Below are 25,471 nucleotides of genomic sequence, written 5' to 3' on the forward strand. Positions count from 1 at the left end.
CCTCTGACATAGACATCAGGTGAGACAGTATTCATCAGCCTCTTTGTAAAAAACATGCAAACAGTCTTTTTGGTGTTTAAATGCAGACATGCGTTAGTCAACCATTCAGTGACCGATGTCAACACCGCTGTTAACTTGTTTGCAGCTTGCTGCTTGGTTTCTGCATGGACATAAATGACCGTATCATCTGCATACATCTGGATGTCAGACTTATTGCATACAGCTGGAAGATCATTAATGTATTAACTAAACAACAGCGGTCCCAATATAGATCCTTGGGGGACACCAAAACCACAGCTAAGGGCAGAGGATAGCTCACCATAGAACTCTCTGAGTTCTACCTTCAAGATAAGACTTCATGTATGTGATGGTATTAGGGGAGAAGTTGTACAGAGAAAGCTTGGTGAGCAGGACACCATGATCCACAGTGTCGAAGGCTTTCTTTAGATCTAAAAATGCGGCTGCAACAACTCCCCCCTTATCAAGCTTAGATTTAATACTCTCCAGGAGGAAGCAGATTGCAGTCTCTGTTGAGTGTTTTGCCCTAAAACCAAACTGCATGGGGTGCAGTCCAACAGAGCTGGTGCTAAGGTGACTTGTTAGTTGTTCTGCTATGTGTTTCTCTGCTATTTTGGAAATAACCTTGGTCCCCTAGTCCTACAGTGTTTCATACTTACCGGTGATGTTGTCAATCCATGATGTTGTACGTACGCAGCTCTGGCTAGTTAGCCACAGAGCTAATGCAAATAAATGGGGCCAGTCTGTACAAGCCCTGAAATACACACTGAAACCTACTCCACAGGGCACCCAAAGCAAAGACATTTGTTTGCAAGTGTGTTTAACCTGTGGCGGCTACGTGGCGTAGTGGGCAAGGCACTCGCCACAAAATGCTGGAGACGCTGGGCTCGTCAGTTCGAGCCTCCCACACGTTACTCCTCGCCACTGAGAGATCGAGCTGCGCAGGTGAAAAGATGCGACTGCTGTTACCTCAAGTACCGGAGGGGACTTGTGCTATGTATGACTTAGTCCACATTGCAGCCGGCTTGTGGGAGGCAAGAAACAGCGTCCGTGACAGGGGAGGGTTGAATTGGATGATACGAAATTGGGATGGGAGAAAATATAGAAAAAATGGGAGAAAAAGTGGATCAAAAAAAAATGTGTTTAACCTGTTAAGTGGTAGCCCTATTTTCAGAAATTTCGCCTAAAGGTACATGCCTAAGTAAATGGAAGATTGCTCCACTTCTGCAAGGTCAATTTGCATGTTCTTGGTATCTAGGAACATCTAGGGACCTGGGGGTATGTATTCCCAGTGTCAGAAATATTGTGTCTGTTACTAGGCTTGAGTAAATTGTAATGAAGAAAAGGAGAATATAAATTATGATTTATTTTTGCATCATTGACGGTGAATAACACCATATTAAATCTGCGGGGTAAGAGATTTCGCTCACTGAGCTCATTCACCACCTTATTGAGATCAAGTGTAAAAAAAAACAGCTTAACAGGTTAAAGGTGCTATAGATAAGATTCAGCCACTAGATGTCGTACTAGAGCAGTGGTTCCAAAACTTTTTCAATCAGGCCCTACTTACATTTACATTTACATTTAGTCATTTAGCTGACGCTTTTATCCAAAGCGACTTACAAGTTCTGTACGACAAGCCATCAGGAAGGGCACAACTCTATCAGCTGAGCAACAATGTTCATCAAAGTGTTGAGTGCTACAGTGTAGGTTAGTTTATTAGGAAAGTGCATGACAGTACGGTTAGTTAGGGTTAGATTTTACTTGGGTTGGAAATATTTTCGAGCCCCACCTAATCTAGTCCCCACCTAGATGTACTAACAAGACAAGATTAACATAACAAGACACAAAGAGACAATTGGTTTTATTTGAAAATTAACAAAAGCTTGGCCACTGTGAAATAATTAGGCCTAATTAAAATGTTTGTTGTAGGCCTACTTCCCTGAGTAGGAGATTTATTTTAATTCAAATAATAATAATTAGCCTGCAGTACTTCCCTGAGTAGGCTAGTAGATTTCTTTACATTCAAATAATAATTGCAGAACTTCCCTGAGTAGTAGATTTCATTTAATTAAAATAATAATAATAATATATAATGCAGGACTTTGGCATACAATGACACACATGCGATGGGCGGCACACACACAGGAACACACACACATTCAATTGTTGGGTCGCCGATGCGATTGAGTCTCTGCACTTGACCCATCCCGTGGTCCTTCCCCCCAAGGGCAGCCGGGAGCAGATATGAATATTATATATATTAAGTTAAAATAATAGTAACTTAATAAATAATATATTAATCAAATCATATTTCCATTCTAGCCTACATTCAGTGACTTGTGTGTGCTTGCCTTCCCTTGCAAATCTTCTCAAAGCGGGTTAGCTGGGTAGTTTTGAGATTTCCACTCTCTAAAGTTGTAGCTGGAGAGTACTTGTGGGCTCCGCAGCATGTCTTTTAGCTGTTACCAGAAACGTCTCCAATTTTGTTCAATTCCTCTCACAAATTCCTCTCATGCAGCATAGCATAATGTTTCGTCTCACTCTCTCTTCGATTGCCATTCATTCACTAATGCGATTGGACAATAACTAGCCTGAAACACAAACATACAGTACAATTATTTTACAATGGACAATAACACCTTTAGTGGCAACACGTATTTAGGCTTCTGAATGTGCTCTGTATAAGGAATAACACATGACAGTCAATTCAGTTTTGTTGACATTGGCGTTTATCAGTTTTGGTAGGCTAAATTACACATTTTTCTTTTTTGCTCCCCACCTTTTACCATTTATTTATTGACTATTTATCCGTTCAGGTGCATTGCATGTGGGGAAATGGGAAGTAGGGAGGGAATACATGCACACAACATGTAAACAACATTAATTTTGGACCCGCCAAATCTTTTAAAATTATCAAATTCATTCATCAAAAATATTTTGTGAGGGGAAAAGCAATACCTTTATTCTGTACCTTTCTAAAAGCTCTGTGGATGTATTTTTTTTAATAAATTATTTTTTTAATGTCTTTAAATACTCTACATAAACATTCATCTATAACACCCTTTTACTGATTTTTACAGTGGCCCCATTAACTTTACATTCGTTTTGTGGCTAACTAAGGAGAAGCTGGGCGTCCACTATGAAGAACAGCATGGGTTGTGCTGAGAAAGGACCACATCGACGAGTAGGAAACAGACCAACAGTCTGAGACCAATATTTGACCCCTTGACCCTTGTCTATGTCTTGAACTAGACTGCCTTGTTCAGAATATTAATGAGATGGTGCTGCATGTTTAATAAGGAGAGGATGATGAGATGAGTGAATGAGCACAGACGTTATTATAATAATACAATTTATTTATATAATTATTGCTGTGGTATTATTATTATTATTGTTGTTATTATTATTGTATTATTATTATTGTTGTTATTATTATATTATTTGTATTGTTGTTATATTATTATTATTATTATTATTAATAATATATAATTAGCATTTTTGGTTTGAGGATCATGTTGATTGTGTTTTGTTTAAAAGGAATGTCTTATTCTTCAGTGTGTCTGCTTTTTTCTGTCTCTCTTTCCCTCTGTGTGTTTCTTATTTGTGTCTCTCTCTCTGTCTCTCTTCCTGACTGGCAGACCCCAGGTGGTGAGAGCAGGCAACTGCACCTCCTCATCCATCACCCTCAACATAGGGGCCCCCCAGGGCTGTGTTCTGAGTCCCCTCCTCTACTCCCTGTACACACACGACTGTGTGGCTCAGCGGAGTAGCAATACAATCATCAAATTTGCTGACGTGACGACACAGTGGTGGTGGGCCTGATCTCTGCCAACGACGAGAGGGCCTACCTGGAAGAGGTCAAGGTCCTGGCGGGATGGTGCCAGGAAAACAGCCTCTCCCTGAACGTCAGCAAAACAAAGGAGATGATTGTGGACTTCAGGAGGTCGGGGGTCAAGGACTACAGCCCCCTCAGCATCGACGGGGCACCGGTTGAGAGAGTCAACAGCTTTAAGTACCTCGGAGCCTACATATCCGAGGACTTGACATGGACCACACACATTGACAGTGTTGTGAAGAAGGCACGACAACGCCTCTACTTCCTCAGGCGCCTAAGGAAGTTCCAAGTCAGTCAGAAGATCCTTAAGAACTTCTACTCATGTACAATAGAGAGCATCTTGACCGGCAACATCACCTCCTGGTTTGGGAATAGCACTGCACAAGACCGAAGCAGACTACAAAGAGTGACACGTTCAGCCGAACGCACAATTGGAGGGGGGCTCCCCACCCTCCAGAACATTTACAACAAGCGTTGCAAGGGCAAGGCTAAGAGAATCATTAAAGACTCCAGTCACCCGAACAACTGCTCTTTGAACTGCTGCGGTCAGGCAAGCGATACCGGAGTCTCAAGGCGAGCACAGAAAGACTCAGAAGAAGCTTCTATCCCCAGGCCATCAGGCTGCTAAACGAACAATGAACACTACACAACAACAACCACCAAACGCACATAGCACACACATCCACACGCACACACTCACTTTAAACAAACACACTGTAGCACCCACTCCACACACTTTATAGCACACACCCACTTTAAACAAACACACTGTAGCACCCACTCCCCACACTTTATATTTATTGATGAAGGATTGCACTACAACTCGTACACCTTACTGTAAATTGTACCTAAATTGTACCTCATCCCATTTCTGCTTTGCACTATATAGTACTGTACATTAGTACACTGCATAGTATTGTATATTATATGGTAACTCAGAACATTGTACATATGTCTATACCGAACACTGTGACCTCATTTTCTTCTTCTAAATTACATGCTATACTATGTTATTTGATACTATCTTGTCTAGCACAGTCTCTGGAGCGTAACAGTAAGAAGCATTTTGTATGAAAGTATTCTGTACTTCTGTATGACAACTATTAAAGAAACTTGAAACTTGTTAGTGCCTTTCTACCCATTGAATAAGACATAAACTTGCCATTTAAACAACGATTTAATTTGTGGTTGAGTTGAACCCTCTTCATAAACTCATTTAAATCATAATATTGTAAATAAATTCATAGTCCATAAAGTAAATAGAAATACATTTTGGTTGGTTTGCTTTTATTTAAAATGTAGCATGGAAATCTAAATATAGTATTTTCAAGGAAGTAAAAACCGCCAGAGCATGCTGTTAACATTACATCACTGAATACCACACACACTGACACACACACACGCACGCGCGCACACGCACGCACGCGCGCACACACACGCACACACACGCACACACACACTCTCTCTCTCTCTCTCTTAGCTGTCCATCGTGTTCGACGCACACACGGCAGACTCTCCCATCCCCCGCCCGCGTGAATATTAAAGGCAACCAACTTGTGTTCAGCTTTTCGTTCAGCGTTTCTCTGATTGGCCACACGGCCAATCAATCAATCCACTAGCACACGCCCTCGCGCAAAGAGAGACGCGGCAAAAGCGCTGGTCGAACCAGCGGTGTTCTGTTGTGTGACTGTACTCTACAGCGGTGTTCTGTTGTGTGACTGTACTAAACACTTCCACCACATGACCGACATTTGACATACAGTACACCTCCTATCTATGTTGGGATTATGTTTGGTCATGACAAAACAATAAAAATCGCTACTGTTAGTAATGCTGCCACCACCCACTTCAATGACAGAGCTCTCATATAGTTTATGCATTCGCAAAATATGAGAGCGCGCCGCTGTCATTGAAGGGCTTCTACAACAGAGCACCGCCGCTGCGCTGCTGCTGAAGCTGTATCAAGCCGGGGCGGTGCACGGACGCCGGGGAAAAACCACCGCGTCGCCCCGCTGGTGCTTCAGGCTCAGCAGCCTCCACGGGCGAAATAACATATAACGTTACAGTTCCACACTCTCGACGTTTCGTGGGAAGGGGACACACACACATTTTACACTGTACATTGGAATATTGACAAAGCCTTACTTGGTCATTTACTGTACAACTAGGTTAGGACATTTGTAGGGGCCAGTTTCGAATTGCAGTCTCACGTAGGTGTTTTTTGAGAGTGTTTTTGAAGGTGGGTAGTGATTCACATTCCTTTACAGCTTTAGGCAGGGCGTTCCACATTGATGTGGCATAATTGCGAAACGTGTTTAGTCCCTTGTTTGATCCGAATCTGGGTTTTACATGATTTGTGGAGCTCCCTCTGGTGTTGTGATCGTGGTATTCACTGACCTTTGGGAAGTATTTTGACATGTACATGGGTACCTTGGTCGCGTAGTGTATCTTGTAGACCAGGCCCATTGCAAGTTGCTGTACTCTGTCGTCTACTCTAAGCCATCCTAGGTTGTCAAAGTGGGCAGGGGTGAGGTGGGTTCTAGGAGTCAGGTCAAGTAGTAGTCTGACTAGCTTGTTTTGAGATGTTTGTAATTTGTTTTTTAGTGCCTTTGAGGTGCTTTGGTACCATGAGGTGCAAGCATAGTCGTAGTACCCTTGAATGAGTGCTCCTGCTAGAGTCTTCAGGGTATTCTTGTTTACCAGAGAGGAGATCCGGTACAAGAATCGCGTTCGTTGGTTGACTTTTTTTATTACATTGGATGCCATTTTGTCACAGGAAAGATTAGCCTCTAGGATGGAACCCAGGTAGGTAATTTCATCTTTCCTTGTGATAATATTGTCACCCACTGTAACCGAGAAGCCGTCGGTCTTGCTGAGTTTGTTATTTGAACCGAAGAGAATGGACTCTGTTTTGCCCATGTGTAATGATAGTTTGTTGTCGGCGAGCCATATGCAGATTTTGCCTAGTTCCGAGCTGAGGGCTTTTTCAACCTGTAACTTGTTCTTGTCAGAGACCAGCAGGGCTGAGTCGTCCGCAAACAGGAACAAGTTGCAGTCACAAGCTGACGACATGTCATTTGCATAAATTAGGAATAGTAGCGGTCCTAGTATGCTTCCTTGTGGAACACCACAGCTCACTGTGAGGGGGGGGGATAGTGTACCGTTTACTTCCACCATCTGTTCCCTCCCCTCCAGGTAGGATTGTATCCAGCATAAACTATATGAGAGCTCTGTCATTGAAGTGGGTGGTGGCAGCATTACTAACAGTAGCGATTTTTATTGTTTTGTCATGACCAAACATAATCCCAACATAGATAGGAGGTGTACTGTATGTCCACTGCTACCGCAGCTGCGGCGCGCTCGCATAAACTATATGAGAGCTCTGTCATTGAAGTGGGTGGTGGCAGCATTAACCGCAGCTGAACACAAGTTGGTTGGACTTGGAACAGCAGCCCAACGCGTTGGTTGCCGCGCTGCCGCTCGCTTGCTCCTTGGATTTCATTTGGGACGTGCGCTTACCTGCGCGTGGGGGCGGGGGGGCGCGGCCAATCAGAGAAAAGCCGAACACAAGTTGGTTGCCTTTAATATTCACGCCCCCCGCCCCGCCCCTCTCTGACTGGACTGTCTCTCACAGAGAAAAGGGGGCGGGACTAAACTCAGCTTCCAATTAACCCGCGGCTAAAGACAGTTTGGGGACTTGATACAGTAAACGTCAGTAGAGACGACTGGGAACCCTTTTCTCCGAGAGAACTTGAGGAATTCCAGAGAGCGAGAGAGAGAGAGAGAGAGGGGGGGGAGAAGAGAGAAGAGAGAAGAAATAGTTTGATTCTGAGCTAAAACGAAGAGGAAGGAGCGCGTTTTCTTTATCTGGACATTCAGAATGAGAGATGGACTAGAGTCTAACTCCGTCTCAGGGAATCTGTGAGCAGCGATGGACAAGCAGAAAGGTACGTTGGTACTGGTCTCATTCAACCAGCACACTAACCAGTTAACCAGAGACCAGCCAGCCAGAGAACTGCAGACACAGAATAGAAACAAACGTGTCATGTTGTGTGTGTGGTTGCAACATGGTTCATGATTACGTTTGATTGAATTGAATTGATTTGACAACTTTGGGGGGGGGGGGGGCGCACACACACACACACACACACACACCTACACACACACACACACACACACACACACACACACACACACACACACACACACACACACACACACACACACACACACACACACACACACACACACACAAACATCAGAAGCAAGTTTTTTTTTTTTTTTTTAATTTTTTTTTATTATTGCAAAACAAAACTTATTAAAAGTCAGTACTCAACACACAATGTATAATGAAACTTTCAGTAAAGGTGGTTAAAATATATGCAAGTACAGAAACAGGATAAAACAAAAATAGTCAATAATAACATTTTAACCGTATACAGTGTATATCCAGCGAAGTTACAATTATATAAATGTTAGTATATAATATACCCCTAATACCTATTTTCTAAAACCCTACACACATATGCTCCAGCTCAAACCCCCCCCTCCCGGACCCCCTCTTGGATAGTACCTCCATTATCCCTCACTCCTAACCAGACACTACCATTATAGGCTAGCTTTTATTCTCTCCACCACTTCTAACCACATTGACATTTTGGATTCATTGAGCCCCAGAATTCTTGCTGTAGATATTTCTTGATATATCACATCGAGATATGTAAGAAACCACACTTTCCGGCACATTTTTTCCGGTTGAAACCAACGTGATGCGATCAGTTTTTTAGCTACTGTGATACCCGATAAAACCAATCTTTTTAGTTGTGGATTCACTGCAAACTCAAAAACATCATTCAATAGCAATACCGCGGGGTGTACAGGTATATTCCAAAATACGAGTATTGATAATTGTTGGGACACATCTTTCCAGAATGCCTTAACTGGTGGGCAGTCCCAATACATGTGCATAAATGTTCCTTCGTCCCCATTTGTACATTGGGAGCATTTGGAGTCTTGTATAAGCCCCATTTTGCACAGCCTTATAGGGGTCAAGTATGTCCTGTGAATATAGTTCAGATTGATTTGTTGATGATCCGGGTTCCTTGATGTAAGTCGGACATTTGCCCAGGCTCCTTGCCAATCAAAGTCATTTTCCAGGTCTGGTATATCCCTCCTCCAGACATTGTCTAGTTGAAGGGTTTCATACGAGGACGTTAGTAATTGATAATAAAAACCTGATACAAAACCTCCCAATGTATCTCTTTCATAGAAAAATTTGTGGTATCTGTGGTGTTCAATTGGTATGAGTAATGGAACACCGTGAGATCTCATACAAAGTCGTAACTGTATGTAAAAAAGCCATGTGGACTCGGTGAGGTTAAACTTTATGCATATTTCGACATAACTACAGAGGCCCTTGTTATTAAAAATATCCCCTAATGAGTGTATGCCTCTCTCTTCCCATATAGGGAATCTTATAGGGCGTTTTCCCATTAAGAGAGCATTGTTATTGAATATGGGAGTGTGATTATGCCATACTTGAGGGTTAGGAAATGTCCTTTGTGTTTCCCGCCATGTCCTGATTGCATGGGTAATTATTGGGCCAAATTCTCGCTCACAATGCTTGATTGAAAGTTTAGTGTATGCTATGTCTTTCAATCTCTGTGGGGCTACTATGTTTTCTTCTAATTTTCTCCAAGATACCAAAGCCTCGGGGTCAAACCATATCTTCTTCAATGGTCTTAATGTGAAGGCATTAAAATATTGTAAAAAATCTGGGACTGCCATGCCACCGTCTGCTTTATTTCTCTGTGCGGTGGATCTTTTTATTCAAGGTGGTTTGTTATTCCAAATAAATTTGTATGTGGAGGTTTGTAATCTTTTCCAGTAGCCCTCTGGAGGAGGTAACGGAAGCATTGAGCTGAAGAAATTGATTCTTGGTAATACATCCATCTTAACTATTGATACCCTTGCCTGTACTGAGTTTTTAAGTTTTGCCCACCTGTCCAGGTCGTCTTTGATTTTGTTCTGTATTTTTGTGTAATTGTGCTTCACCGTTTGTCTTATGGTGGGAAATATTTCCACACCCAAGCATCTGAAATGTTTGACCATGGGTATCGCACCTGGGAGGGTTGTCTCTTTTTTTGCACTGGTGTTAAGAGGAAGAAAAGCCGACTTAGGCCAATTTATTTTAAATCCCGATAAATCACCAAAGTTCTCTATCAACTTGAGTATAAGCGGCAATGTGTTGTTGGGGTTTTGCATGAACAATATTACGTCGTCCGCATATAAACTAATTTTATGATGTGTGCCCTTGATTACTATTGGTTCTATGTGTTGGGATTGTCTTATAAATTGTGCTAAAGGTTCTAATGATAGATCGAATAGTCCGGGACTAAGAGGGCAACCTTGTCTGGCTGAGCGTGATACCGGAAAGATATCGGAGATGAATGTGCCTGTTGTAATCCTGGCCGATGGGTCCTTGTATAGTACTTTAATCATATCAATGAAACCTTTTCCTAACCCCATCCTTTCCAATACTGCCCATAGAAACGACCATTCCAACCTGTCAAATGCTTTCATAGCATCCAGGGATAGTATCGCCTTAGGTGTGATGTCCTCTTTGTCTGTATCTAGTACGTGCAGTATTCGCCTTATGTTATCATTGATCAGGCGACCTTTTATGAAGCCTGTTTGGTCCGGATGAACTAAAGACGTCATATGCTTTTGCAATCTGATGGCTAATATCTTAGAGTACAGTTTGACATCGGTTCCGAGGAGGCTTAAAGGACGGTAACTACCGCACTCAGTGGGGTCTTTGTCTTTTTTGTGAAGAACTGAAATGAGTGCGGTATTTTGGTGTTCAATGAAGCTTCCCTCTTTGACTGAGTATAAGATCATATTTAGTAATAAGGGTCCAAATATGTCCCAGCAAGAAATGTACATTTCTGATGGGATACCGTCAATTCCCGGAGCTTTGCCGTTTTTCATTCCGGATATGGCCTTCTTGAGTTCTTCTAATGTGATCGGTACTTCTAACTGTTTAGCGTCTTCCTCCGTAAGTTTAGGGAGAGTAATTTGATTAAGATATGTGTCTAATTTGTCTTGATCAAAGGTCGTTTCTGAGTTATATAAATCGGAGTAGAATTCTTTGAATGTATCGTTTATTATTTTGGGTTCTGTTACTAGAGCTTGTTGTTTCCTAATGGCAGTTATATCTGCAAATTTTGCATTAATTCTTAGTCGCATGGCTAATAGGTGACTAGGTTTAGAACCTTGGAAGTACTGCTGTTGTCTTGTGCTGCGTATTTGCAATTCCGATTTTTGTCTGTACATTGCTTTGATCTCTGTCTTTAGAATGTTAACTTGGTTATCTAGTCTAGTAGAGTTGTTGTATTTTAAAGAATTAAAAAGCGTTGAGTAAAGCGTTTCCATTTCAGACAGTTTTGTGTTTTGATTTTTGCGCAATATGGAGGTAAATCTATCCGAGAAATCCTTGATCATATTCTTTACCGACATCCATAATATTCTGGGATCTTGCACCGAGTTAGCATTATCCCGTAGGAATACTGTGAGAGCTTCTTTAATTTGTGTAATGAATTCCTTGTTGTTAAGCAGCATCGAATTAAAACGCCATCTTGGGGCCCGGGCAGATAGTGTACCAAATGTTGCTTTCAGGATTAAGTAGCAGTGATCTGATAGCGCATTGGGTGTCATTTCCACTTCATATTTATCAAATATTCTCGGGGATGCAAAGACGTAATCAATTCTGGATAGTGTGTTGTGTCTCGCCGAACGACAGGAGTACTTGCGGGTCATGGGGTTAAGTGAACGCCATAAATCAGTTACTCCTGTTGATTTCGACCAATCTTTTAATGCTTTAGATGAATTCTTTTGTTCGCTGGAGAAGGAAAGGTAAGTTTTGTCCATCCTTGGGTTCCAAATGGCATTAAAATCCGCACCTATTATATATGAGTACTCGGGATGGTTTAACATTTCTCCTGTTAGTGAAGTGAAGAAACCCACTTCGTACAAATTCGGGGCATATACCGCTGCCAATGCAATTTTCCTGTTATTGTGTATAATCCTAGCTATAGTTATGCGCCCCTCAGCATCCGACCATACCCCTTTCAATTCGATATTTAATTTGCGTCTGACGACTATGGCTACCCCTCTAGTTCTCGTAGCAAAAGAAGAGTGACTAATATTATGGTATATGTTATCCGCTAACGTATTTATGTCTCCCTCTAAAATGTGCGTTTCGCTTAATAGAGCCACGTCCACATGTTCTTTTTTCATCAGTGTGAGCACGCTTTTGCGCTTGTGTTGTTTGTTTATCCCACCGGTGTTCCATACCATTATATTCAAACTAGCCATAGTCTATGCATGTTTTCGTGTAGTTTTTGGTAATGTTTCTGGAGTATGAAGCTACAATAGATGCACATCCAATTAATGAGGTCCCGTTGAGAGCTGAGCTTAAAAACATATATATATACAAATAAAAATCCCCTATTTTCCCCTCACCCAGAAAGTCGAACATGCCTGTGTTCCAAGAACACATCCTCCGCGATTGACTTTCTCCCATGGTCCACCGGATTGCCCAAACTGAGCATTGTAATCCTAATTTTCCTATGCTAATTGCCATAGGATCTAACATTTCCATTCTATTGCAATAGAATGTCGCTTTTGGTCTTGCACCTTCCCTTACTGTAATGAAGTATTGTGATAAATAACATAAAAATAAAAATAAAAAATTAAATAAAAAAAGAGAATAAACCTTTATCGACATATTCCTTTGAACCCTCCACTAACGTGTGGGGAAAAAAAAGGAAAAGATTGTAGAGCAATATTGACACCTTAATGTGAAGAACATTGGAAAAGAATAATGTAAGTTAAAATATATTTAAAAAATATAGAGTAATATTGACACCTTAATGTGAAGAACATTGGAAAAGAACAATGTAAGTTAAAATATATTTAAAAAATATAGAGTAATGAGAAGAAAAAATTAAATAAAATAAAAATCAATGGAAAGATATAAATAAGGAATAAGAGATAAATAATTATCAACGTGGAGAAGCCACTAGAACCGATTTAACTGATTAGATAAGATAGAAAAGCAGCGCCTTTTAGCGCTTCAATGTGCCTTTAATGGAGTGATTACTTAAATTGTTAGAATAACCTTGCTGTGCTCATACGTTTATGTGTGGTTAATTTTTAAAGTATTATTAAGGACTGATTGCACTTAATTTAATTTATTATCTGCTATGTGTATACACACCGAATGTTATTGTTAGAGTTGTATGCTTCGTTGTCATGGTGCCTTATATTCTAGAAGGTTGTAGAATATACTAGTGCCTAGACTTTTTTACTTTCCAGAATGATCTAAGAGACCCAGGGCATTTGAGCGATAAACCCAGAATATTCCAGATAGATCTTTTTGCAATGATATTGCAAAAACAATATAAAACAATATAGTCACACACACACACACACACACACACACACACACACAAACATCAGAAGCAAGTTTTTCATACACATTCTAAAGAAACTTCATCAAGGATATACACAATAAAGATAACATTTTTTTTTCCCATTTCCAGTTATTCAGAAATCAAGTCAAGAGTTTTATTTGTCACGGCATACAAGTATACAATGAAATGCGGGGGGTCTTGCCCGCAACGATTGTGCATAATACAATAGTAATATATAATAAGAATCCAATAGAACGACATTGTGCAATAAAACAACAAGTAAACAAAGTTATCGGTATGTACATGAGTTATTTACAGAGCATGGTAGGACATGCTAGGTCCTGTAGTGCAATACACTGTTAGCTACGGATGAGGCACTGGGTCTTTATGTACACTGCTATACAATGCTATTATACAATCTCAAGTTATACTATACTATTCTTAAAGTGACCTTTCCTTTTGTAAAGTGAGCATAAGTGTGAGCGTGTGCAGCATGAGTGTGTGTGTGCTCATGTTAAAGTGGCTGCTAAATCAGGAATTAACATAGATGATTTCAGTTATTTGGCTGAGTGAGTAGCCTGTTTTCCTTTTTAAATAACTCGTTATGAAACGAACTTGTTTATAGTACAGGCTATTCAGAATATAACCAGAAAGCATGAAACGGAAACATCTGTCCAGGTATGATCACGAGAGAGCCACAGTCATGTCGTCCCTGACTCAAATCTCTCCACACGCCACACTGCATACATACACTGTGTATGTAGTCTATTTCAAACCTTTATTTATTTAAAGTCAAAAGGCAACTTTGAGTGTATACAGAGATAGGCATAAAAGCATATAAAATCACAACAAAAAGACCACAAGACGAGGCAATCAATTAAAACACATACAACTGGATTGACTGTTACAATGGGCCGCTTTTTGGGGGCATTGGGGAGGAAATTATATTTATAATATTATTATTATAATGAACATGGTTTCCGTTGGGCTAGAGGCTGATCAGTCAAAGTACCCGAGGTTACAACTGTAATAATAATAATAACTTTATTTGTATAGCACCTTTCATACAAAAAAAAAAGTGCTTCACAGCAGTAAAAAAAGACAGGCATAAAATATAATAGAATATTGTACTTTATTGATCCCGAGGGAACTTCAGCTAAAATGAGCAATGCATAAAGTGCAGACATATAAAACAGCATTGGTTACAGACATGTAAGTAAGTAAGTAAATTGTATTTACAGCACCTTTCAAGATACAGGATCACAAAGTGATTTCCAGTCAAAAAAAACATCAAACATCATCAGCAATACATAGAACCAATCAAACACACCAACTAGAAAATATAATAAAGTAAAACCAAGATAAGACTATAGCCAAACGCCTGTCTGAATAGCGTTTTTAGCTGTTTTTTTTTTAAAAGACTCTAAGAGATAAGATTCTATGTATCTCAGAGAGAAAGGGAGGGCGTTCCACAGTTTGGGAGCAGCTATACCTGAAAGGCACGATCACCCTGGGTTGCAAGTCGGGTTCTAGGGACAGACAGTAAAAGTTTGTCAGAGGATCTAAGGGCCCGGTTAGTTGAGTGAGGTGTAAGAAGGTCTGTAATGTATCCAGGTGAGGTGATAGATAGTGATGCACGATATATCGGCCGCCGATATAATATCGGCCGATATGGCCGTTTTTTTACACATCGGTATCGGTCCGATATCAAGATAGGGCCGATATTAAAAAAAAAAAAAAAAAAAAAAAGATTTTTTTTAATCTTTTTTTTTTTCTTTTTACATGTTTTGGCCTTAAATAGTTTCAAAATATCAGTCATTTCTGAAAATAAGTTACAAAAGTAAAAAAAATTATGCGTTTTGGAAAATAGCTCTTTATTTGATTATCATAAAAAAGTGTTTTCTATACAGAGATATCGACATCGGTAAATATCGGTATCGGCCAGAACAGCAATATTAATATCGGTTATCGGTATTGGCCACAATTTTCACATCGGTGCATCACTAGTGATAGACCATGAAGGGTTCTAAAAGTAATACGCAGCACCTTAAAATTAACTCTAGATTTGAATGGGGGCCAGTGTAGGGAGGCCAAAATAGGTTTGATATGAGACCGATGCAAGCAGTCCAAAGAACGCAGGTAAACAGTATGTTACAATAGTCCAAATGGGTGGAAATAAAATACATACTGATATAGCAGTGTGTGGTAGTTATTTTGTGTGTTTGTGTGTATATATACTGATACAGCAGTGTGTAGTAGTGATTCTGTGTGTGTTGTTTGTGTGTATATATACTGATACAGCAGTGTGTAGTAGTGATTGTGTTGTTTGTGTGTATACATACTGGTATAGCAGTGTGTAGTAGTGATTGTGTTGTTTGTGTGTATATATACTGATACAGCAGTGTGTAGTAGTGATTGTGTTGTTTGTGTGTATACATACTGGTATAGCAGTGTGTAGTAGTGATTGTGTTGTTTGTGTGTATATATACTGATACAGCAGTGTGTAGTAGTGATTCTGTGTGTGTTGTTTGTGTGTATATATACTGATACAGCAGTGTGTAGTAGTGATTGTGTTGTTTGTGTGTATACATACTGGTATAGCAGTGTGTAGTAGTGATTGTGTTGTTTGTGTGTATATATACTGATACAGCAGTGTGTAGTAGTGATTGTGTTGTTTGTGTGTATACATACTGGTATAGCAGTGTGTAGTAGTGATTGTGTTGTTTGTGTGTATACATACTGGTATAGCAGTGTGTAGTAGTGATTGTGTTGTTTGTGTGTATACATACTGGTATAGCAGTGTGTAGTAGTGATTGTGTTGTTTGTGTGTATACATACTGGTATAGCAGTGTGTAGTAGTGATTGTGTTGTTTGTGTGTATACATACTGATACAGCAGTGTGTAGTAGTGATTGTGTTGTTTGTGTGTATATATACTGATACAGCAGTGTGTAGTAGTGATTCTGTGTGTGTTGTTTGTGTGTATATATACTGGTATAGCAGTGTGTAGTAGTGATTGTGTTGTTTGTGTGTATACATACTGGTATAGCAGTGTGTAGTAGTGATTGTGTTGTTTGTGTGTATACATACTGGTATAGCAGTGTGTAGTAGTGATTGTGTTGTTTGTGTGTATACATACTGATACAGCAGTGTGTAGTAGTGATTGTGTTGTTTGTGTGTATATATACTGATACAGCAGTGTGTAGTAGTGATTCTGTGTGTATTGTTTGTGTGTATATATACTGATACAGCAGTGTGTAGTAGTGATTCTGTGTGTGTTGTTTGTGTGTATACATACTGGTATAGCAGTGTGTAGTAGTGATTGTGTTGTTTGTGTGTACATCATCATCAACCTTTATTTATACTCCGACAATTGAGGTCACCCTCATTTTCAATGTCGTCGATACTTTACAGACATTTCAATGTACACATTTCTACAATATAACAATAATACATATTAATAACTATCTATATAGTATAAAATCAACATAGGCATACAATCAGCACACAGATTGACAGAATAAAAAAAACAATGCATAAATTGCAGACATAAAAAGTAGTAGTGCAATGTAAACATGCAGACTTAATAATGGCATAAAATAAGTACAAAAGTACAATGTCGCTCGAATCCAAGACGCACCCCCTGCACGCCATGATGACCGAAGGAAAAACACCCCTGCGGGCCTGCCCCATCTTCCCCTGGTCCCGATGCCCCCCCGCCACCACGAGGAAAAACCAGCGAATCCCACATCCCCAACCCCAAACTCCACAGAGGAATGACAGGCCACGCACCCCAGGACCCGCAGCCACCCCAAAGGAGACATGACTTCAAACACTCAAGCAGACAGAGACACAACAGCGGCCAAATGAGAAGACATGCAGCACCACGGACGGTACAAGACGACACCGGGACCCCCAGGACACCCCGGAACACAGCAGAAGCCACAGCGAGCGCCCCACACAAGGAACCCCAAAACCAGCCAGCGAACCGAGGCAGCCCAACGACAAAGACCAACCAAAATCCACCAAAGCACACGCAAGAGACTAATACCCAACTCCAGGGAAGGTCCAGCCGAAGCCACAGGTGCCATAGGCTCCAACCAACCCCCCCCCCCCCCCCCCCCCCCAGAGTCGAACATCAGCCCCCTGCATGCGCCCCGACGGACCCCGGCCAGCCCCCAATCGCAGAGACTCCCCCAACTACATGAAGAACCCACCAGCAGTGTGTAGTAGTGATTGTGTGTGTGTGCGAGTTTGTGTGTATAGTATACATACTGATACAGCAGCAGTGTGTGGTAGTGATTGTGTGTGTGTGCGAGTTTGTGTGTATAGTATACATACTGATACAGCAGTGTGTGGTAGTGATTGTGTGTGTGTGTGTGTGTTGTTTGTGTGTATACATACTGATACAGCAGTGTGTAGTAGTGATTGTGTGTGTGTGTGTGTGTGTGTGTTGTTTGTGTGTATACATACTGATACAGCAGTGTGTGGTAGTGATTGTGTGTGTGTGTGTGTGTGTGTGTTGTTTGTGTGTATACATACTGATACAGCAGTGTGTAGTAGTGATTGTGTGTGTGTTGTTTGTGTGTATACATACTTACTGATACAGCAGTGTGTAGTAGTGATTGTGTGTGTGTTGTTTGTGTGTATACATACTTACTGATACAGCAGTGTGTAGTAGTGATTGTGTGTGTGTTGTTTGTGTGTATACATACTTACTGATACAGCAGTGTGTAGTAGTGATTGTGTGTGTGTTGTTTGTGTGTATACATACTTACTGATACAGCAGTGTGTAGTAGTGATTGTGTGTGTGTTGTTTGTGTGTATACATACATACTGATACAGCAGTGTGTAGTAGTGATTGATTGTGTGTGTGTTGTTTGTGTGTATACATACTTACTGATACAGCAGTGTGTAGTAGTGATTGTGTGTGTGTTGTTTGTGTGTATACATACATACTGATACAGCAGTGTGTAGTAGTGATTGATTGTGTGTGTGTTGTTTGTGTGTATACATACTTACTGATACAGCAGTGTGTAGTAGTGATTGATTGTGTGTGTTGTTTGTGTGTATACATACTTACTGATACAGCAGTGTGTAGTAGTGATTGATTGTGTGTGTTGTTTGTGTGTATACATACTTACTGATACAGCAGTGTGTAGTAGTGATTGATTGTGTGTGTTGTTTGTGTGTATACATACTTACTGATACAGCAGTGTGTAGTAGTGATTGATTGTGTGTGTTGTTTGTGTGTATACATACTTACTGATACAGCAGTGTGTAGTAGTGATTGATTGTGTGTGTTGTTTGTGTGTATACATACTTACTGATACAGCAGTGTGTAGTAGTGATTGATTGTGTGTGTTGTTTGTGTGTATACATACTTACTGATACAGCAGTGTGTAGTAGTGATTGATTGTGTGTGTTGTTTGTGTGTATACATACTTACTGATACAGCAGTGTGTAGTAGTGATTGATTGTGTGTGTTGTTTGTGTGTATACATACTTACTGATACAGCAGTGTGTAGTAGTGATTGATTGTGTGTGTTGTTTGTGTGTATACATACTTACTGATACAGCAGTGTGTAGTAGTGATTGATTGTGTGTTGTTTGTGTGTATACATACTTACTGATACAGCAGTGTGTAGTAGTGATTGATTGTGTGTTGTTTGTGTGTATACATACTTACTGATACAGCAGTGTGTAGTAGTGATTGTGTGTGTGTGTTGTTTGTGTGTATACATACTTACTGATACAGCAGTGTGTAGTAGTGATTGATTGTGTGTTGTTTGTGTGTATACATACATACTGATACAGCAGTGTGTAGTAGTGATTGATTGTGTGTGTGTTGTTTGTGTGTATACATACTTACTGATACAGCAGTGTGTAGTAGTGATTGATTGTGTGTGTTGTTTGTGTGTATACATACTTACTGATACAGCAGTGTGTAGTAGTGATTGATTGTGTGTGTTGTTTGTGTGTATACATACTTACTGATACAGCAGTGTGTAGTAGTGATTGATTGTGTGTGTTGTTTGTGTGTATACATACTTACTGATACAGCAGTGTGTAGTAGTGATTGTGTGTGTGTGTTGTTTGTGTGTATACATACTTACTGATACAGCAGTGTGTAGTAGTGATTGATTGTGTGTTGTTTGTGTGTATACATACTTACTGATACAGCAGTGTGTAGTAGTGATTGATTGTGTGTAGCAGTGTTTAGTAGTGATTCATTCATAACGTCTCTGAGGACAGTTTTCCACCGCATCCTTCCTCAACTCTTTATCATCACAACCATGGAATGTATGTTAATAACAGGAGCAGAACAGAGGAAATACCCTCCTTTCTCCCCCAGTTCCTCTCCTCTCCTCTCTTCTTTTTCCCTCCCCTCTTCTCTCTCCTTTCCCCCCTCCTCCTCTCCTGTCATCCCCTCCTCCCCTCTCTCCTCTCATCTCATCTCCTCTCCTCTATTCTTCTCCCCTCTTCTCTTCTCTATCCTTTCCCTCTCCTCTCTCCTCTCCTCCTCTCTCCTCTCCTCTCCTCTCCCCTGCCCTCTTCTCAGCCTCTCCTCTATGCCAGCGCTCCCCCGGGGAGCAGCTAATAGACTGTTTAGACTGTATTATAAATGTAAACAAAGTGTGGCCCCCAAAACCGGAAACCAAACCATAGGCTTGAAGAACGTGTTTTCCTTCTCTGATTGGTTGAGTGAAGTTCTGATACCAGGATGGACTGTTAGTTACGTTAGCTGTATATAGTTTGTATTTTGATGCTGTAAATGTTTACCTTTTGTAAAAATGAATCAGTAATTCAGTTCTGATGACATATGAACATTTTAATTATATAATTTGCTGTGTTTTTCTTCATACACACTATAGAGATTTACCACAGAACTACTGTAGTGATTCATTATAGTATTTCTATAGTAGGGCTGTCCCTGACTAAGGATTTGGATGGTCGACTAGGATTGGCCAACATTTGCCGTTAGTCGACTATTGGGCAAAAAAAAAAAAGTATAATATATATATATATATATATATATATATATATATATATATATATTTTTTTTTATCATTCCATTTGGGCTGTGGGGGGTGCTTAATGTCTGAAGGAGTCGACTGAAGGCTTCTTGTCCTCTGCAAAAGCATGCAATTGGTCCACTGATGGATACATCTTGATATTTGTCTAGTGTGTTCATTAGATGGGTGAAATCCTCTTTCAGTGCCTCTGTGCCTGTTTTCGTAGGCAGTTAGCCTCTGGTATGCATGCCATTAGCGTTAGCCACGCTTCTAGGCCTCTTTTCTTTTGGAAAGAATGATACAATTTTTTTTTTTTTTTATTATTTTTTTTTATTATTATATTCGACTAAGCGGTTGGCCAGTTGACTACGGCTCCTTTCGACCGATTAGTTGACTAATCGATTAATAGGGGTCAGCCTTATTCTATAGTGGAATATTATAGTAATGTGTGGTGAATCACTATAGTATTCCTATAGTTTTACCATAGAAAGAATCCGTTTCTATAGTGATTCACTGTAGTATTTATTTATACTTTGGTTTTCCCGTAGTTATTATGGGTGGGGGGAATCCATACATCATAGTATTGTGATATACTGTAGTATTGTGATATATTTGCTTGATTGCTTGACAATCCTATAATTTTTCTGCGCTAAAAATGATTGAGTGAGATGAACAGATTGACAACTTTTTTATTTTTTTTTAAACTTTGGCCATTCCCCTGGCTCTTTTATACGTTTATCGCATTTATTCTGGTCAAGGATGACCGACAGAAACAGGCTGAAAGGGTTCAGATGGGGGGGAAGACACTCTGGGAAAGGCACGGCTGCAGTCCGGGATTCGAACTCGCTAAACCCCAGATCCGTGACGAGCACGGTTGTCCCCGGCGCCGAAATGGCACTTGCGGTACGTGGTGAGCTACTGGAGCTCCCCAGATTGACAACCTTTTTAGATAAAACACATGTTGTACTGTATATTCGTATTGCAGATGCTGACAAAGTTTTCCATTGGGGACATAATATATGACAAATACATTACAATATGACGATATTCTAGTATGTATGCTGATAATATGGTATTGTGGGGCCTCTGCCTCTGGTGATTCCTAGTAGTTATCTCCACCACGCAGGAAGCCTGGTGGGGATTATGCAATCGGTTGCATCCGTCTGTATATCTGTCAATTTGTCCGCAGCTAATCTTGCAAACTACAGGATGAGCTGTTGCTTATACCCTGGCAGCAGGTCAGGGACCTGGATGCTTGAATATCTTTCTGTTCGGTCAACAACAAGTATTTTATTTGAATAAATTTCCATCATTCAACCACTGAATGAAGGACCGACATAATCAAACAGTCAGTGAGGACAGTCAGTGTGGACAGTCGGTGTGGACTGGACAGTCAGTGAGGACAGTCAGTGTGGACAGTCAGTGTGGACAGTCAGTGTGGACAGTCAGTGAGGACAGTCAGTGTGGACAGTCAGTGTGGACAGACAGTGTGGACAGTCAGTGTGGACAGTCAGTGTGGACAGACAGTGTGGACAGTCGGTGTGGACAGTCAGAGTGGACAGTCAGTGTGGACAGACAGTGTGGACAGTCAGTGTGGACAGTCGGTGTGGACAGTCGGTGTGGACAGTCAGTGTGGACAGTCAGTGTGGACAGTCAGAGTGGACAGTCAGTGTGGACAGTCAGTGTGGACAGACAGTGTGGACAGTCAGTGTGGACAGTCAGTGTGGACAGTCAGTGTGGACAGTCAGAGTGGACAGTCAGTGTGGACAGTCGGTGTGGACAGTCAGTGTGGACAGTCAGTGTGGACAGTCGGTGTGGACAGTCAGAGTGGACAGTCGGTGTGGACAGTCAGTGTGGACAGTCGGTGTGGACAGTCAGTGTGGACAGACAGTGTGGACAGTCAGTGTGGACAGTCGGTGTGGACAGTCAGTGTGGACAGTCAGTGTGGACAGACGGTGTGGACAGTCGGTGTGGACAGTCAGTGTGGACAGACAGTGTGGACAGTCAGTGTGGACAGTCAGTGTGGACAGTCAGAGTGGACAGACGGTGTGGACAGTCAGTGTGGACAGTCGGTGTGGACAGTCGGTGTGGACAGTCAGAGTGGACAGACGGTGTGGACAGTCAGTGTGGACAGTCGGTGTGGACAGTCGGTGTGGACAGTCAGTGTGGACAGTCAGAGTGGACAGTCAGTGTGGACAGACGGTGTGGACAGTCAGTGTGGACAGTCAGTGTGGACAGTCGGTGTGGACAGTCAGAGTGGACAGTCAGTGTGGACAGTCAGAGTGGACAGTCGGTGTGGACAGTCAGTGTGGACAGTCAGTGTGGACAGTCGGTGTGGACAGTCAGAGTGGACAGTCAGTGTGGACAGTCGGTGTGGACAGTCAGTGTGGACAGTCAGTGTGGACAGTCGGTGTGGACAGTCAGAGTGGACAGTCAGTGTGGACAGTCAGAGTGGACAGTCGGTGTGGACAGTCAGAGTGTCCACATTAAGATGTGTTTTGAAAATTCAAACTGAAAAATCGGTGTGTATCTTTAAATCTTCTCTTTCGTCCTCTACACTTGAAACTTTACTCATCTCTCTGTCTCACTCTCTCTGTCTCTCTCTTCCTCTCGACATCTTAAAGTCACAGAATAGTTTTCTTTTACTTGTTTGCATCCATCATTCAGTTTGTCATCATTCATGACCGCAAAATCAAAAGCAGCGCCGTCAGGATGTGTTGATAGAGCCAGATAGCGGCTCTCAATGACGTGACACACACACACACACACACGCACACGCACGCACACACACACACACACACACACACACACACACACACACACACACACACACACACACACACACACACACACACACACACACAGCTACCACTTTCTGTCCCTCACTCATCTCCTCTCTCTTAATCCTCCTCTCCTCTCGCTCGGTTGTCATGTCTCCCCTTAATGTTCCATAACATCTTTCAGGGAACATTCACGTCGGCACCAGACATCTGGACCTGTGTGAGTTGCAAGCTCATTGTGCGGTCTGTTGCACGTTCCGGTGAGGACCAATTTATGGCCAGAAGAGTCTGCAGGGAACTGTTCATTTAACCGTGGTAACAACAATCACTGATTAGAGAAAGTCGTCCTTCGTGTTCTAGTATAGGTCACTCACTGAAATAAGAGATAGGATAAGATATTCCTTTATTGATCCCCTTTTCGGGGCGTCATAGCAGCATGGGGGAGGGGAGGTACAGCCATGGGCAGGAATAGTAGAAAGACATACATATAGGCAATAAAATGAACTCTGATTATAAAGATATGAGAAAAACAGTGTAAACAATAAAATAACATTTGAATATAAAAATATGAGCTAAAATAAACAGTTTGGACAAAGGTGCAGATGAGTGTCTGTATGCCATGAAATAAATATAAGCAATAGATTAGAAGAAAAGGAAATGCCTGATACCTTTTTATGTCTCACTGTGACATAATCCTTTGAAAAGGCAATCCTTTCAATTACCATGCATATCTTGGATCAGTATTGAGTTGAAAGGACCAGGGGCTGGTTGCACAAAACACCTTAGGTGTTCTCCCTATAGGTAGGACACTTAAGTAAGGCTTAATTTCTCTAACCCTAAAGGATGATACTATTGGAGGAAAACAATAAAGGATGATACTATTGGAGGAAAACAATAAAGGATGATACTATTGGAGGAAAACAATACAGGGTGATACTATTGGAGGAAAACAATAAAAGAAAGTACATTTGATCTGAAAATAACAGCAAACAAAAAACAAAGAATGTGGGAGGAAATTGCAACAAAAAGTTATAGATCGTATAGCTTCACGCTCTGCTCTATTTGGAACTATCCCTTTATCCACTCTAATAATGAATAAAAAACGTTCACATGCACACACCTATTACCTCCGCCTGGCCACACCCACATCCGCTCCTACATAAGCGGGGTCGTGGCCACACAATCAGCTCCTTCCCTACTTTCACCACCGAAAGTGTCTGTAACACACCACTTTAAGTTTAGTGCAGAAGTAGTTTGTTGGAGAGGAGTTTCGTTGACATTGTATCTTTGTTTTTTCTCTCTCGCTATTTTACGAAAAAACAAAGAGATAATCAGGGATGCACCGAATGGGAAATTCTTGGCCGAAACCGATACCGAAAATAGGAAACAGTTGGCCGAAAACCGAATGCCGAAAGGCCGAAAATGATTAATATAAATATATATATGTTTTTTTTATTTTTTTTGCTACCTGATTATGGCAAAAGACATGATTATGGCTAAACTTAACTTAAATAATATTAATAATCACTATTATGGGCCCATAAAACATTTATTCAGCACTTTTGAATGCATACATTAATTCCAGACTGTTAAGACTAAAAGACTACAACGATTGATGACGACTTCCTGTCCTCGCATTTCCATTTTCGGTTTAACGATACATTTTCAACAACGGATTGCTGCTAATTAAACACTTCATTTAAACGGAGTAACGTTAACGTTATGTCGAGTTCATACGTGTAGTGTAGTATGAACTCGTCATAACGTTAACATTACTCAGTGTCCACTGTTGCTGCCACCGTTGCGTCGCAGATGGATGGTACACTGTTAGCTCCGTAGCTAATCCGCTCCTAGACTACTGATAGAAGTACCGTTAACGTCGGAGCTGATCAATACTCCGGTTTTTTCTAATTTAGTTTAGAACCGGGTTTCGGGGGGCATCCCTACTCCCAAGAGGAATTAGTTATCACAGGCTGTAGAATGCAGGAAGAGCTGCCAAGCTGCTCACGTTACATGTTGCGCATGCCATAGATATGCTACCGGTATGTCTGTAGTCGCGTTTTGATGACGTCATCACAACAACACGTTATTTGACTTTCGGTAATATATTTTCGGTGCTAAAACCCTTTCGGCCGAAAGCCGAAAGAGCCTTTTTAACCATTTTCGGCCGCTAATTTTCGGTAGCCGAATTTTCGGTGCATCCCTAGAGATAATGTCTTCACCGTCGGAGGGTCTAGACAACTACGCTACCCTCCACCAGCGCTTCCCTATTGCCATGTCCTCTGTGCGTCGTGGGGCGTCTCTGGTTCCACGGTCGTGGCAAACAGGTGCGCCTGGTCGGCGC

The 25,471-nt window shown here is 41.2% G+C and overlaps 1 protein-coding gene across 2 annotated transcripts in view; it reads left to right on the forward strand.

Annotated features, from left to right (window-relative positions):
* The first annotated feature begins 7,587 nt into the window (after positions 1-7,587).
* LOC311223266 (actin filament-associated protein 1-like 2) overlaps positions 7,588-25,471 on the forward strand; it is a 149,394-nt gene continuing 131,510 nt past the window's right edge. For both annotated transcript variants that reach the window (XM_084308051.1, XM_084308052.1), the window contains exon 1: positions 7,588-7,803. In XM_084308051.1, coding sequence (XP_084164177.1) covers positions 7,788-7,803 — 16 coding nt within the window. In that variant the 5' untranslated portion in view covers positions 7,588-7,787. The remainder of the gene's footprint in view (positions 7,804-25,471) is intronic.

The sequence above is a fragment of the Notolepis coatsorum genome (assembly GCF_963971535.1).
Source record: "Notolepis coatsorum genome assembly, chromosome: 2".
Taxonomy (NCBI): Eukaryota; Metazoa; Chordata; class Actinopteri; order Aulopiformes; family Paralepididae; genus Notolepis; species Notolepis coatsorum.